Below are 15,070 nucleotides of genomic sequence, written 5' to 3' on the forward strand. Positions count from 1 at the left end.
TTAGGATGGAGGCACCAGAGCAGATTTTTGGATGTGGTTACAACAGGAATACACAGAGCTGCCAAAACCCCAGGGCATCAATAAGTGAAACTGCTGCCTCCAGTTGTGCTTTGTTCCATTTCACATTGGCCTCTACTCCAGCACAGGTCAGACACTTATCCAGGGGTTGATAGCTCCTGAATTATGCATGTGTGGAGCAGTTCAGAGGCTGCTCAACACCCCCTCTACTCCCTCTGCTCTGAGCTGTGGACACTGCAGGTTAAGTGCTCAGCCCTGCTGCAGTTCCAGGAACCATCAGCCACTCATTTTCACACTCTCCTTCCTCGACAACTTCCACTGAACCATTTGCAGTTCAATTTGTGAACGCTCCCTTTTTGTTCTGACCCACACTCAAAGTACTTTCAATCCAATTTATTTTCATCCTGCCTGCAGAATTTAAAAGTTGTCTCATGAAAATCTGCAAGTCCTTGCTTATTTAAAGCACAGGGACTGCTGACAGAGGAAGCTCCATCAGGACACTCACATTTCCTTTCCCTGTCACAAAAAGCACCTGATCTGTCCTGTACTCTCTGATCAGTGAGTGACAGAAAGCCAGAACACTCTCTGCCTTGGACAGAATGAGGTTTATAGCCTGGTTTCATCTGCAGTGAGATGGAAAAAGTGCTCCTGAACCACAGAAACTTCCCACACTCACCCCATCAGCATCGTGCTCTGCACTAGCAAGAAATAAAACCTTGATCATCACTTGCTGGGAAGAACTTGAGTGCATTCCACCTGGCGAGGGCAGGAAACAGCACTCACTGCCAGGCTGGGGGCTCTCCTCACCACATATTTCATTTCTCCTACACCAGCCTCAACCATCCACAAGATGCCACAAAAAAAGTGTATCCATAAAGTAGCTAAGCCCAAGGTAACTGTCTTGCTGTCTAATAAAATTAAATAAATGAATTTTTCTCTAGGTACGGTGGAGATGAAGGATTTTCTCCCTCAGCCTGCAGCCATGCACAAGATGTGTCTTCCTCTGGAAGCTGGTTTCACATGGTGGCTTAGATTTTCCCACTTTGTATCTAGCACCATTTGAAATCAGTGTTCTAGGAGCAAGAATTACAGCGTGGGAGGAGACCAAGCACCTGCTCACTTCAGCAACATCCTCTGCTCCTCAAATCAGCCCCTTTTCCAAAGGTGATTTCTTTGCCAGCCACCCACTTTGTAACATCATCTGATTTCTAGACACGGCTCCAACCACTGTATGCACCCTCCCAAGCCAGGGCCACACCAGCACAGCCTCCTGCTCCTGTACTTCTGCTCAATAAACAATGGATATGAGTTCAAGGTGTCCAGAGTAAAGTGATCCACAAGTTGCATGATAACCAACGTGCTATCTCTTGTACCTTGACAGGCAGTATGTTTGATAGCCAAAAATTAGGATCAACCTTGAATTTACTGCCTCAGAGCAAAAGGATTTCCACCCTCTGCTTGGGGGCTCCATCACCACAGGATTCTCATTCCAGAGCTCTGCAAACACAGAAATTCCCCCCAACAATTTGACCTCAGCAGTCAGACAGAGAAGTGCCTTCAGCAACCCCAGACTGGCTTGGATTGGAAGGGACCTTAAAGATCACCCTGTTCCAACCTCCTACCATGGGCATCATGAGGATGCCACACAGCACACACAGAACCCCCTCCTTTTTCTGGAATAATTCTCCAGCACACACAGAAACCCCTCCTTTTTCCAGAATCACTTTCCAGCACACACAGAACCCACTCCTTTTTCCAGAATCACTTTCCAGCACACACAGAACCCACTCCTTTTTCCAGAATCACTTTCCAGCACACACAGAACCCACTCCTTTTTCCAGAATCACTTTCCAGCACACACAGAACCCACTCCTTTTTCCAGAATAATTTTCCAGTTTGCTGCTGGTACCTCCCAGCAATATTTCATTTCTCCAGCCCTGCATCCCAACCTAGAATGAAGCTGAACTCTTTTTTGCCCTCCCTGCTGCCCAGCGTGTTCCCAGACATGGAAAAGCTGATCCCTGTGTGGATGAAGGTTTGATCAGAGCACTGAGTAGTCATCTCTAAAGAATGCATAGCTGTCATCTCCAAGAGGATCCTTCTCTGAGCCAGGAAAACGTCTCTTACACAGGCTGACCGATTTCTCTTGGTGTTCAGAGTCTCAGTTTTTGTCTAGCACCATTTGAAATCGGTTATGATGTAGGGGGAAAAGCAACAGTAATGGGAAACTTCCTTCCCTCACCCCCCAGGTCACAAACAAACACCATCCAGAGCACCACTGGCTTGCTGTTCTCTGACCTGGAGTTCCCCCCACAGGCTGAACATCCTGCACACAAGAGGACAGTCAGCATCCCCTCAAGTGAGGATGGGATGCTTCCAGACAGAGAGAGGCATCTCTTCAAACATAACTCAGCTGCTTCAACTCAAGCAAGCCAGGGCCTGGGTGTGACAACACAGCCACCCAACCTTCTGACCCCTTCTACTCCATGTGCTGTTTGTTTGCCTTAACCTGTTCTTTACACAGATTTTTTTTTTTTTTTCCTTCTAAATAAAATTGTGTGCTCTATGCTCCTGGGCTCTGTCTCAGGTAGAGAGATCACCTGGGTCCCTGCTGGACAACACCTAAGTGCTGCAAGTCTCTTCATTTCAGCCCCCAGCTCCATTTTCACCACCCTCAGAAATATTCAGATTCAGAGAATCAGAATGGTTTGGTTTGGAAGGGACCTTAAAATCATCCAGTTCCAACCCCTGCTGTGGGCAGGGCTTCATTTATATTGATTTTAAGTGTGACACTGAAAACCCACCAACCACAGTCACTCCACATTATTTAACCCTAAACCAGAGAACTCTGGACCTGTTTTGTTACTCCCACTGCCCCTGTCACCAGTAGATGGCAACAACTCATTTTTATTCCATGCAGCTTTCCCTTAGCAGAGTTCACGTCCCTTTAATTATCAGTTCCAGACTCCAAAAGGAAATAATTCATGCAGCACTGAGTTTTAGAAAAACAGCACAGGACTCATGACAATTAGGCCCAATTAATTTGTAGTGTTTAAGTCAGATTCACAGAATCACAGAGCAGAATCCCAGAACGGTGTGGGCTGGAAGGGAGATTAAAGATCATCCCATCCCCAGAAACTCTGCTTATCCCCTCAATGCTCACTGCAAACCCAAACTGCACAGTGGAAAGCTGTGCACTCTGGCATCATTTCCACACCAACTCACGTGGAGCATCACAACCACCAAGTGCAATGAAATACAGCATATGAAGTTATTTTTTCTATTCCACTCTCTGAAAGGCTTCACTCTGTCAGGCAGCTGACTCCACACACAGCAGCTCAGTACATTTCCAGTGTGAAACTCACCCAATTCCTAAATCCACTCTCCTTCACAGGTCACCTAAACCCACCAGGGCTGTGTTCCCTAAGGATTGCATTTGTCACACACTGGAGAAAACAGCCCAAACACCCTCTGGGCTTTGCCTCAAGTGTTCCACCAGAACAGCCCCAATTTCCTCTTCTCCATCAACTTTTCACCAATTTTTTTCAGGAGACAACACCATAAAGTTTTGGAGGTTCTGGGAAATTCTCTGCAATTCTAAAAAGAAACCCCAAAAGGTGCTCAGCAAATCAAACCCCAACCCCTACACTACCACTGAGTAATTCTGTGTACAAACTGCAAACTTCAACCTCAGCAGTCTCCACCTGATGTTTGGGACATGAAAAATCATCTGGATAACAATGGGAGAAGAGCTGCTCAGCACAATGATGAATGAAAGACAAACACTTACTGCTAAATAATTTAACATTTTTATTTGGAATATTACAAATCATGGCTAATCTTTACATCCAGAAAGAAGAGCAAAAACACAGCCACTTTTTACAGTGATTTCACTTCCCAATTAAGAACATTCCAGTGTTTTTCAGCACATTGCAGATGCCACACAAAGCAAGCTGAGCTCCTGACCAGCACCACACTCAGTCCCAGTCACACATCCCAGTGTTTACAAACAACTCTCAAGCTGAGCTATCAGCCAGGCCACGAGCAGCAAATCCTTCCGCAGAGCCAAAGCCCCTTTCTAACAACAACCACAGCCTATTATGAGCTCCAACAATGCGACTGCTGGGATTGTCCCAAAAAGCCCTCCAAAGCCCCAAACAGCTCTGTGCCACTCCAACAGTCTGTTGATGACAGGGAGAGCAGTGCCAAGCAGCCACAGACAAGCCAGAGCACTTTCAATGCTGCCTCAGGCATCTGAAGTGAGGCTATTTGGGTTTTCTGTGAAAATCAGAAGCTGCCTGGATGCTGATAGTGAGATTCATGGAGCTAAAACCTGTTCTAGTTAAGATTTGGGCTTTGCTGAGGAATTAGAAGTAGCAGTGACTCCAAACTAATGGCAAACACAGTGGTGGGAGAATCTGGACTAAAACATGTGCTGAACTAGCACCAAGCAGCAAACAAGAGACCACCACATCTACCAGCACTCACACAACTGAACTGGTTTGGTTTTCCTTTAACATGGAAAGTGAGTGACAGGGAAAAGATCTGATGCTAAATCCAGCTTTTCAGAGCTTGATTTAACATCCCAGTCTGCAGCCAGAGGTCAGAAATGTGGAATATGTGATTTCAAGTAAAAAAGCAAGGAAAGTGGATCACACAGCACCTGTTTCTACCCTTGAAAGCAACAGAAGATCTGCAGACCTGACATCAAGGCTCACTAAAACTGAGCACCCTAAGGAACTTCCACTGTGCTCATGACAGGACACAGCCACCACTGAGCTCTCAGCAGTTCCTTTGATTTGGGATCTCCTGTCAACAGGCAGGGGATGCCTTTGCTACAGAATCCTTCCGTTTTCAGGTCCAACAAACTCACTGCAGTCTTTGGGAGATTAAAGCAAAGAATCAGAAATACATATATAGCTTTTTTCCTTCTCAGAAGCAAAGGAAAAGCTATAAAACTCTGATTTCAAGGCACACTTTAATTCATTATATATACAGCAACCAACTTTGGCAGACAAAGAGGTAGAGTATATAAAATCTTAATTGTGATAGTTTCCAAAAGACCTCAATGGCACCAGCCTCATCAGGGAATGAGCAACAGCACATTTCAGAGTACAAAGGAAACCACAGAACCATTTACACCACCTCTGCTGCAAAGAGGGATGGGAAGGACAGCCAGGATTGAGTGAGCAGAGCTCTACAGGAGAGAGGAGAATATTGGACATCTGTAAGCCAAGAGGTGGCACTGAAGGCAGCAGGCAGCAGCTGGCACTGGGACAGGGACATTGCAGCACTCCCACAGACTCTGGCACACTACAGGTATTGCCTTTCCCCCAGCTGACGTGCACAGAAGGACAGGGAGGGGCCCAGGAGGCAAAGCAGGACCTGTGTTAGCTAAATGCACACACACTTTTTATCCTGTCAAGCACCTCCTCCTCCAGTTCACCAGCAGAGCAAGACACAGCACAAGGAACTCATGGACAGCCACTCAGTGCAAGGGAATCAATCCTTGGCCAGCTCTGACAGGGACATCCCACTGCAAAGTCCCTCCCTCCCCCAGCAAGGGCAGTCATGCTTTACACATCTTATATTCGGCAGAACTGGGAGGGCTGTCACGTTTCCTACAAACAAAAAAACAAGTCAGATATCAGAGGTTTTACATTGCAAGAGGTTTTACATTTACACTGAAAGCACATCCTTAGTTTTGGCATTAAAGCTGCAGGTAAAGTCACAAACTGGGTCATTCTTTAGCCCCTCTTTACCCATGGCTGGACTGAGGAGATTTTTGAACTGCCAGCAATGACCCAAGGAGCAGCAGAGCCTTTGATCCAAAGGGATCATTCCAAGTGATGACTGGTATTACCAAAAACTAACACCAGAACAGTCACAGGATTCCCATAACTCCACCAGGTGCACCCTGGAATTCATTCCAATTACTGTGTGTTGTTTAAGATATATTTTCTGACCAAAAATGAAATATTAGTTTGTGTGGATTTTGATTCTGCAGCCCACTAACAGCAACTTTACAATAGAATTAAAATTCACAATGACATTCTTATATATGCCCCAAGTTCTTGAATAAATCCTGTTTTGCTTTAACAAAAAAACCCACCCATACCAAACCTCAGTGCCATTACCCCAAGTCTCTAAGGAGTTCCACACTCCCTAAGAAAACCCCCAGAATTACCAGTGTTTTGACACACCACACCAGTAACTTCTCTTATCATGTGTAAAGGTAAGATTGGAATGAAGAATTCTATTCTTTCTCTCCAAAAATAAGCCAAATTAACTCAGAAAACAGATCCTATCTTAATTAGAAACATCTTTCTTCAGAGTGAAGATGATATTCCTTAATCTACACATTATTTTGGAATAAACTCCAAGCTTAATGTTCATATAAAAACTCACCAAAAATACCAACAATTCACCTGTCCTTTACAAGCCAATAAAATCAAGACTATGCACATGAAAAGACCTTTGCATTAAGCTGAAATAAGAGAACCCATCACCTCCTCAGAATCTGTGCAATGGAGAAAAGCAACAACAAAAAAAAAGAAGATGCTGATTTTAAAAAATATTTGTAGTTCCAGCTCTGTTGAGATAGCAGTGACAAAATACTGGCAAGAAGTCAAACTGAGCTGTCCTGTCTGCAGAGCACTCTGTTCAAACAAAAGCCAGATTTTGGAAGAGCCCATTTAACCTTACACAAATGCAGGAGGAACCCCAACATTCATCACATGCATCTCACTGTGAGCATTGGGTTAAATACAGGAGAGGACATCAGCTTCAAAGCAATTTTGATTCTTTTCAGGGCTACAGAACTCTGGATTTGAAAAAGAAATCACCTTTTCATAAGAAGGTTTCAAAAGATCCTTGTTAGACCCTTCATTTATTCTCTTCTAGAAAGCAAAAATGCAGATGAATCAGTAATTGTGAGAGATGTGATCTGGTTTTCTCTGAAGGGATGCACAACTACCTTTAGAGTTTCAGTGCCCAAAGGTGGTTCCAGCTTCTAATTACAGGGAATTAAACTATTAGCTAAGAAAAGTAACTCACCACTGGGATGGGTGCAGACATTCTTCTGAGTATTGTAGGCAATACTCATTCTTCAAACACAACACCAAGAAATGTGATTTACAATCATTGGAAGCTCTTACTGACACTGCCAAATGAAAATTCTCTATATATTATATCCTGTTCTCCCAAAATGAATGAAAAGTTAAGAGATTCTTTCCTACAGGAAGCCAAGGTTCCCAGCTAGATGGATTCCACACTCCTGAAATTCCAAGCAAACCACAATAAAAAAGACACTTAAAGCTGCATTGCAAAAAGTCCAAATGAAGTGGAAAGTTATACCTTTTCATTAATTCATTTGTGCAGTTTCTTCCATCTCATCTGGGACATTAGCTTTTAAAATACAAATTTCCTTGCACCTCTCATCAACTGTGTACGAGCTGGACAGCAGAAAGGGAGAAAGGTCTGACTGAATGTCCCATCCCATCCAAGGGCATTTCACACACAGGAAACAGAGGCCAAGGAAAGAGCTGCTGCCATTTGGAGGCTACAAACCAGCAAGGACCAGGGGCTGGAAGCACAACAGCTCACGAAGGCTCAGCTGCATCAGGAACTCAGAACACTAAACTGGGAGATGGAGGCTTACATAAAAGGAGATTAGATCAGGGTTTTCAGACAAGAAAGAGCTTTAACAGTCAGATGTTCAGAGAGGAAGATGAAGGGAAGCACCAGGCACAATAAGGCTTTTCATGCTGTCAGATATTCAGGAATGTCACAGACTTTAATTTTTGATGATGCTGCTTTAGATCCCTCCTGCTTTCTACGCCCTGAGAACTCTCTCCACGGGTGAAGGCAGCAAGTGCTGCCCTGAACTGCCAAGAGCTCTCCTCTGGCCCATCCAGGCTGCAGAATATCCAAGTACTGAATAAAAGCAGTGGCTCAAAAGCACAAATTGCTCAGAGCACACTCTGGCCCTTGGACTGATACTGCACTGCCTATTTTTAAGGCTAAAAATCTCACTGGATATAAATCACCTCCAGGGCTCTCCCAAGTCCTCTGTGTGGACTTCATTACAAATATGAACCAAAGGAATATTCCCTCTGGTTTGCTTCATTTAAAGCATCCCTTCCTTTGTGTCATGTACTCCAGATAAATCCCAACAGGAAAAAGACAACACTGGTTTGATGAGATGCTCATCCTGACATTCCATGTGTACCACCTACCCTGCTCTGGACTGTCAGTGTTTTGCATTTTACAAAATATTTCTCTGACAAAAAGATCTTTATCTTCTTTTTCCACAAGATAAAATCAGACATCACAGCAAAAAGCAATGCACAAAGAGGAATTTAAATCTCCTGCCCCACCATGAAAAACCACACATAAACCCCAGCTGTTTTGAAAATAAAAGTTTAAAACACCCTACATGTCTCATAAAAAACAGAACACTAATTGCTTGTGCACAAATCTAGTATTTTACAGTTGATTCTGCAAGTCTTTAACATAGGGACACCAGCCCTGGGGCTGCAGGAAGAGAAGAAAAACCTGAAAACCTTCTAGCAGCACAAGCCCATACAACCAAGACTCCCCCTGGCTTTAGGAGAGAAATTGATATGTCTGAAGCAGATGGACAAAACACTTTCCTTGGCAAGTGGACACTGCCAAACACAAGCTTGAGAACAGGGTTTTTCCTCCCTTGAAATTAGTGCAAGTGTTAATTAGCAGCTTAGCTGAAGAGCAGATCCAAAACCAAAGACAAATTCATGGTTAGGCTTTAGCTCCCATCAGCTGGGAGGAGCTCACACCAAATCAGACATTTGAAAAAGACAGGGCACACAAAGCTCAAGAAACTTAAACATCAGCACAGCTTTGGCTCAGTCATTTGGAAACTTGCAGGATTAATAAAAAGGAAGTTTACTCACCCATTCTGTGAGAAGAATTTCTTGTAGATCCAGAAGGCAGCCAGGAACACCACAACTACCACAATCACTTTAGGAAGAAGTGAAAAAAAAAGCACCTTAGAGTGATAAAGATCTGCAGCACACAAAAAAGTAACAAACATTTTGCAGAAATAGCCTTGCTTTCATCTACAGGTCCATCTCACCTCTACTCCCATAAAAAACCCCACAACCCAACTGATTTATGGAATGAGCCATGTAAATTAAATATTGGATTCTTCAGGACAGTCCAGCTCAGAACCAGTGACCACCAAGGTGGCAAAACCCCACCAGCTCAGAAACTAAAACAGGAATGACAAGGCCCCAGTGTTACTTTTTACAAATTTGTACAAATCTGGGTAACAAAGGTAAGGACAGAGGATGGACTGAACACTTCTGTTCACTGGCAGAGTCATTTACTCACACCCCCAGTAAACCCAAGCTCTGAAATTTATCCAAGTGGCCAAGTTGTTGGAAAGTGCCTTTGAAACGTGACCTCACCACATGAGAAAATACACATTTCACACGAAATTAAACTATAATAGCTAAGCAATCTTTTTTTGAATCATGCAGCTTTAACCAAAACCCCAAAATCACCCTGCTGCAGTCACAGGTGACTGGAATAAAAAAATGAATTTTCACATCAAAAATATAATTTGTATCGTATTTCTTTAAGGTTTTAAAAATACTTACCACAGATGATGGCAATAATATATCCACCTAAAAACAGAAAGAATCAGTATCACAAGAGGAACACAGGTGCTTCTTGCTCAAACATTATTATAAAAATATTCACAGAGCAATTTCAACACAATCCTTGAAGCAGACTAATTTAAATAACAACATTTAACTTAGAATATGAATATTTTAATTCATTTTAACAGACCCTATTTTTCACATTAGAATAAAGAAGGAAGCTGCATTAAATTATTTCTCCTGAATAGAAAAGGACTGTTCTCTGAGCTGTATTTTCCCCTAGTGGAGATTTACTTACTGAGCTGGCAGGTTGGCACTGCAGGCACCCACTGGTTGTTTCCAATGTACTGAATCCGAGCCTCCCCTTGCAAGGTGTACCCCGTGTAACATTCAATGGTAATGAAATCCCCCACAAAGTAGGAAGGTTTTTGTCCAGCTATCACTCTCCCATAGCTTATGACTGGTGTGGAACCAGAACCTTCAAACTCACCTGGAAAGAAAAAGGGGGGGAAAAAAATAATAAATGTATTACTACATCAGAGATAAAAAACTTGTCAGTCTGCTCCTGATTTTAGCAATTTTACTCACAGGCACAGTGCTGTAAAGGACCCCAGGAACTCTGTTCTTGACAGGTCACTGTCACCTCTGTAGAGCCATCAGGGAAGGAGCACTTAGCATTGCACCTGATCTGCACAGACTCTCCTTTGCTGTAGGCAGGCTTGCCTGGAACCAGGACCCCGTTGTGGATCTTCGGGGCAGGACACACATCTGCAGTAACTAATACAGGAATTTAAAACAAGTTTAGTGAGAATAAAGTTTATTTCAGAACTCAGTAACTCATTCCACAAACACAAGTTACCTTCATGTAAGAAAAATAGCTCAGCACAGGTCAGAAGTTTAACTCTACCCCAATTTTAAGTACAAATATTCCCTTTAGAAAACTTAAACATCACTGTAGATATTCATGAGGGTAATACAATCCTATGATGTGGCAGCTCAGAAATCCTTACTGGTTCATTATTTCTCTGAGCTCTAGAATCATTTCTAGAAAGTAGGAGCTGAAGAGCTGCATAAAAAACACACACAAAGATTTCAACTACTCCAGAAGGATCCCACAGCTTTCCTCACTGTGCATACTCCTAATTCTCTGTATCAAATATTTTCTCCTGCATTCCACATCTTTTCTCCTGCCTTCACCCATGAAATCACCAGAACACCAGGATGCTCTATTTTAGCTAAAACACTTTCAACACACAAGAGAAAAGGGAATATTACAGAAAGTCTTACTTTTCTCACAGGTTGGTTTTGGAGGATTCCAGATACTATTTTCATTACAGATAATTATATCTGCTCCAACCATGTAATAGCCTTGATTACACTCAAACATAACTGAGTCATTGTATCTGTAGGGCAATCCAAATCCATATTTTTTTCTCCCATTTTCAACTCTGGGGTCTTCACATTTGACCACTGAAAGAGGGGAAACATTTGTTAACACAAACATTTGTTACCAAATGAAAACAAAGTTTGGAAACATCTGTTAACACAAACACTGCACCAAACACAACATTCTTCTCCCTAGAGTCAATTTTCCCAAGTTGTTTTGGAGAAGCTTTGTAAAAACATTGATTCCTGCATTCCACAGTGGCTGTGTTTTTAGGAACAGGATTCTTCCTTAGCTTTCTACAAGTTCTAATCCAGCCCCCACATCCTTGCCCTTGACATAATTTTTCTGCAGGATTTGTGGTTTCAAGTTCCTTCACTTTGGCCTTGTCACTTCTACCAACAAGACACTCCCACAGATATTTTTCAAGCTTTAACTTAAATTTTAGCAATATTCTGTGTCATAACCCATCCATACCCACCACGCTGATGTAATCTCATGGAAAGCACCAAACCTTGTACCAGAGAATTTGTTCCTTCTTTCCTAGAGGCAAAGTCCATTCTCCCCACCCCACCTCCAAGGAAAGGGAACAGACACTGTAACAAAGAATGAAAAACCCCAACAACCTCGACATTCTGGAGGTGGCCCACTCCAAACTCCGTTTGAGTGTGCATCAGATGTGCAGTGAATGGTGGCTGTGCCAACGAGGGAGAAGGGGTCACTGCCCCTGGGGACATCCAGACACCTGTAGGTCACTGAGCTCTGGTACACGTAGCTGGCTCTCTCCTGGTACTCCCCGTTGGCTATTGTGGGAGGTGGCTCACAAGGAATTACTGTAAATAAAGCACAAAAATTGGTCAGATTGGTTTTGCTGTGTTAGCTGGTTCATCTCAAAGAGCAAGCCTTGGTTTTCCAGTCATTTCACTGAAAATCTGACACAGCCACTCGAAGTCAAGCTGCAGAATCTCAGCTTCAACAGGAGGCTGATTTTAATATGAGATAATAATATGAGATAGCATGATTTTAATATGAGATAATTGCCACCAAAACTGACATTTTTCAGTAGTAAATCCTCAGGCATAACCCAAGCAGTTAAGAAAAAAAAAATCATCCCTGTTTTCCCACCATTTTTTATACTGGAAAGTTGGTGGCACAGCTGTTTGTAAATGAACTACCCCACCTGAACAGAACATCAAACACAGCAGTAATTTACTTACTTTCACAGTAAGGCAGAGCTCCACTCCAGCCAACATCTTCTTTCTGGATATCACAGGAAATCTCTTCCTTACCCCGTAATCTGTATCTAGACAGGTTACAATTTTGAAGAAGCGAAATTTAAATTTCTCATCTCTCCAACAAGCACCAAAAAATTGGTTCTTATCAACAATTCTGTTCTATGATTACAGGGACATAACACTGCAAGGTTTTGCTGCAATGAGAACAGAATCATGCTTATTTTGCTGACAGTCTCAATTTGAAAACAAAACAGAAACAAAAGAGAAAGCACCAAGGAACTGTGGAAGTCTTACCATTTTTAGAAATATCCTCTAATATTAAAGTCCTAAAATTACTAATACTCAAGGAAAAGGAAAAAAAAAACCTCCTTAGTGTTGTTGACTTAATTATTCAATAATGAAGGATGATGAATCTATATCTACTCCCTCTGCCACAGGAGCATTAAAAGAAGTCACCAGAGGTAACACTGCAGTTCTGCAGAATCTCACTAAAAAACTTAGGGTTGATGCAAAGAGTAATTAAACCAGGGAATCAAATTAAATTTTGCTGTAATTTCATTTGCTACAGGTAGAATTCAGACCTCAGGTCAGAACTGGAACAGAAAATTTGGGTTTATTTCAAATCTGCTGTAAACATAAAATAAAAAAAAAATAAAAAAAAATCATTAACTTCACCAAAACACTTACCCTTCATTACAACGAAATGTCAATTTTGAACCAAATGTAAGATCTGTTGCATCAAAATAACCATTTTCTAAGGGTCCTGGGTAACGACATTTTCTTGCTGGGGGAAGAAAAAGAAAAGAAAGAAAATCTACATTTGTGTAGTTACATACAAAGACAAAATCTTTGGCACTTTTTGCTCTTACCCACACCAGCATTTTCCAAGCTTCATTTAAAATATGGCAAAACCCTAAGTCCCACCTGCAAACCAACTGAAACTGTTAAATATCAGAAAAAAGGGGTACAAAAACTTACGTGTACAGAACACCTCTTTGGGTGACCATTGCAAGTCAGCACCACATGTCCAGGTCAGTGTCTTCCCTGGGAGCCTCATGTATCCAGGCCGGCAGATGAAGGAGATTTTGGTCCCAGGTGGAAAATCCTGGATTTCCCTGGAGCTCTCACTGAGCTCTGCATTCTGCAGCCGCTCTGGCTTGGGACACGTGCCTGGGAGAGGAGGGAAAAAACAACACAGCACCTTAGCGACGAGAAGAGAAACACACTGAGGTGTAACAGCACAGGAGACAGAAACATTCAAGAGCTCTTAAGGACACATTTAAGCCGTTCCCAATTTTTTAATTTAGGTTTTAACCGCATGCAGTGTCCAGCTCTACACATGTATAGGGCACGTTACTCATTGTTTCAAGTTCTTTAGTCATTCTACCCAGACAATGCACTTCCTCCCAGATCCTATTTTCAGATTTTTGTCTGTTTGCCTTTATTTTGTAGTTAAACACACTACTTCATTCACCGTACACCCATTTCGTTTGCTGCATGAAAAATAAACAAGCCAGCCCCACTCACAGAGCTAATTGTCCTTTCTTAAGGAAAAAGGAAAGCGGGTCTAAGGGACTCAAAGTCGAGCTTAAAATCAGCTCCAAGGCCAGGCTGGACGGAGGTCCAGCGGCAGGTGTCCCTGCCCAGGGCAGGGTGGAACGGGATGCGCTTTGAGGTCCCTCCCCACCCGAACAATGTCACAATTCTCTTGATTCAAACCCGCCCAAAGCCTCGCGGTTCCACCACCGCCCTAGAGCCATTTCCTTCCTGCGTGCCTCGCCCCCGGCAGGCCCCGAGGGCACCCGCGGCACCGCGGGGCGGGGAGCAGGACACGGGCACGATCCCGAACCCGAACCCGAACCCAACCCCGACCCCGACCCCGATCTAGTTCCCGACCCCGATCCCCATCCCCATCCCCATCCCCATCCCGATCCCCATCCCCATCCCGATCCCCATCCCCATCCCGATCCCGATCCCGATCCCGATCGCTCCTCCCAGCCGCGGCCCCCTGAGGGCTCCGCGCCGCGCCCGCCGCTCCGAGCGCCCCTTCCCCACCGGCACCGCCCGCTCGGGGCAGTAAAGAGCGAGCAGCCGCTGTCTCACCCTCAGCCCGGGCTCCGCCGAGCTGCCACAGCACCAGCACGGGCAGCAGGGGCAGCAGCAGCACCGGCAGCACCGAGAGCCGTCCCATGCCCGCAGCGGGGCCGCGGCTGCGGCCGCTCCGCTCCCTCTCGGCGCCGCCGGAGACGCAGCGCGGGGCCGGCTGCGCATGCGCGGCCCGCCCCGCCCGGCCCGCCCTCAGCGCGGCGCCGCCATGGCCGGGCCCGCCCGCCCGGAGCCCTCAGCGCCCGGGCGGCACCGTGGGGACAGCTCGGGCCGCTGTTCGGCTGGGGATCGCTGGTATTCCCCGGACCGAGCTCTCCGTGCCGGTGTTACACCCAGGGCTGCTGTTAGGGCGGTTTCCCGGCTCAGCCGCTGTGTTGTGATGAGTTAATTGCCACGCTAATGACGCAGTCCCGGCTCTGTTGAACGCATGCTCGGGGAAGGCTCTGGTGGAGCCGAAAGTGTGAGTTTTAGCAGGGTAATAATCGCTCTGCTGCTGAAGAATACATGAGCCTTGAGTATTTTGCCAAATACATACATCAGGATCTTAATTTACTTCATCCCTAAAGATAGTTCATTCGGGGATGCCCTTGACTAAGGGATGCTCCTGCCTGCTCCTTTTTTATGGATTAGGATTGAAAATACACAAAGATCTTCATTTTACAGCACCCTCAGTGCATTACAGC

At 44.4% G+C, this 15,070-nt stretch overlaps 1 protein-coding gene across 4 annotated transcripts; it reads right to left on the bottom strand.

Annotated features, from left to right (window-relative positions):
* Positions 1-3,804: 3,804 nt before the first annotated feature.
* On the bottom strand, positions 3,805-14,536 carry CD46 (CD46 molecule). 4 transcript variants are annotated; one of them, XR_009489409.1, is made up of 13 exons: positions 14,385-14,536; positions 13,260-13,451; positions 12,969-13,065; positions 12,264-12,349; positions 11,673-11,879; positions 10,950-11,132; positions 10,251-10,439; positions 9,961-10,152; positions 9,660-9,686; positions 8,952-9,018; positions 7,375-7,472; positions 6,864-6,917; positions 3,805-5,639 (listed from the first exon to the last, which is right to left on the bottom strand). XR_009489409.1 is itself a non-coding variant. In XM_059867587.1 (12 exons), the coding sequence occupies exons 1-11, from the start codon at positions 14,470-14,472 to the stop codon at positions 6,908-6,910; spliced, it is 1,338 nt and encodes a 445-aa protein (XP_059723570.1). In that variant the 5' UTR covers positions 14,473-14,536; the 3' UTR covers positions 3,805-5,639; positions 6,864-6,907. The 4 variants fall into 4 exon arrangements, 3 of the variants coding, with proteins under 3 accessions (XP_059723570.1, XP_059723568.1, XP_059723569.1); XM_059867587.1 differs by lacking the exon at positions 7,375-7,472; XM_059867585.1 differs by lacking the exon at positions 6,864-6,917.
* Positions 14,537-15,070: the final 534 nt, after the last annotated feature.

Source organism: Haemorhous mexicanus, chromosome 25 (assembly GCF_027477595.1).
Source record: "Haemorhous mexicanus isolate bHaeMex1 chromosome 25, bHaeMex1.pri, whole genome shotgun sequence".
Lineage (NCBI taxonomy): Eukaryota > Metazoa > Chordata > Aves > Passeriformes > Fringillidae > Haemorhous > Haemorhous mexicanus.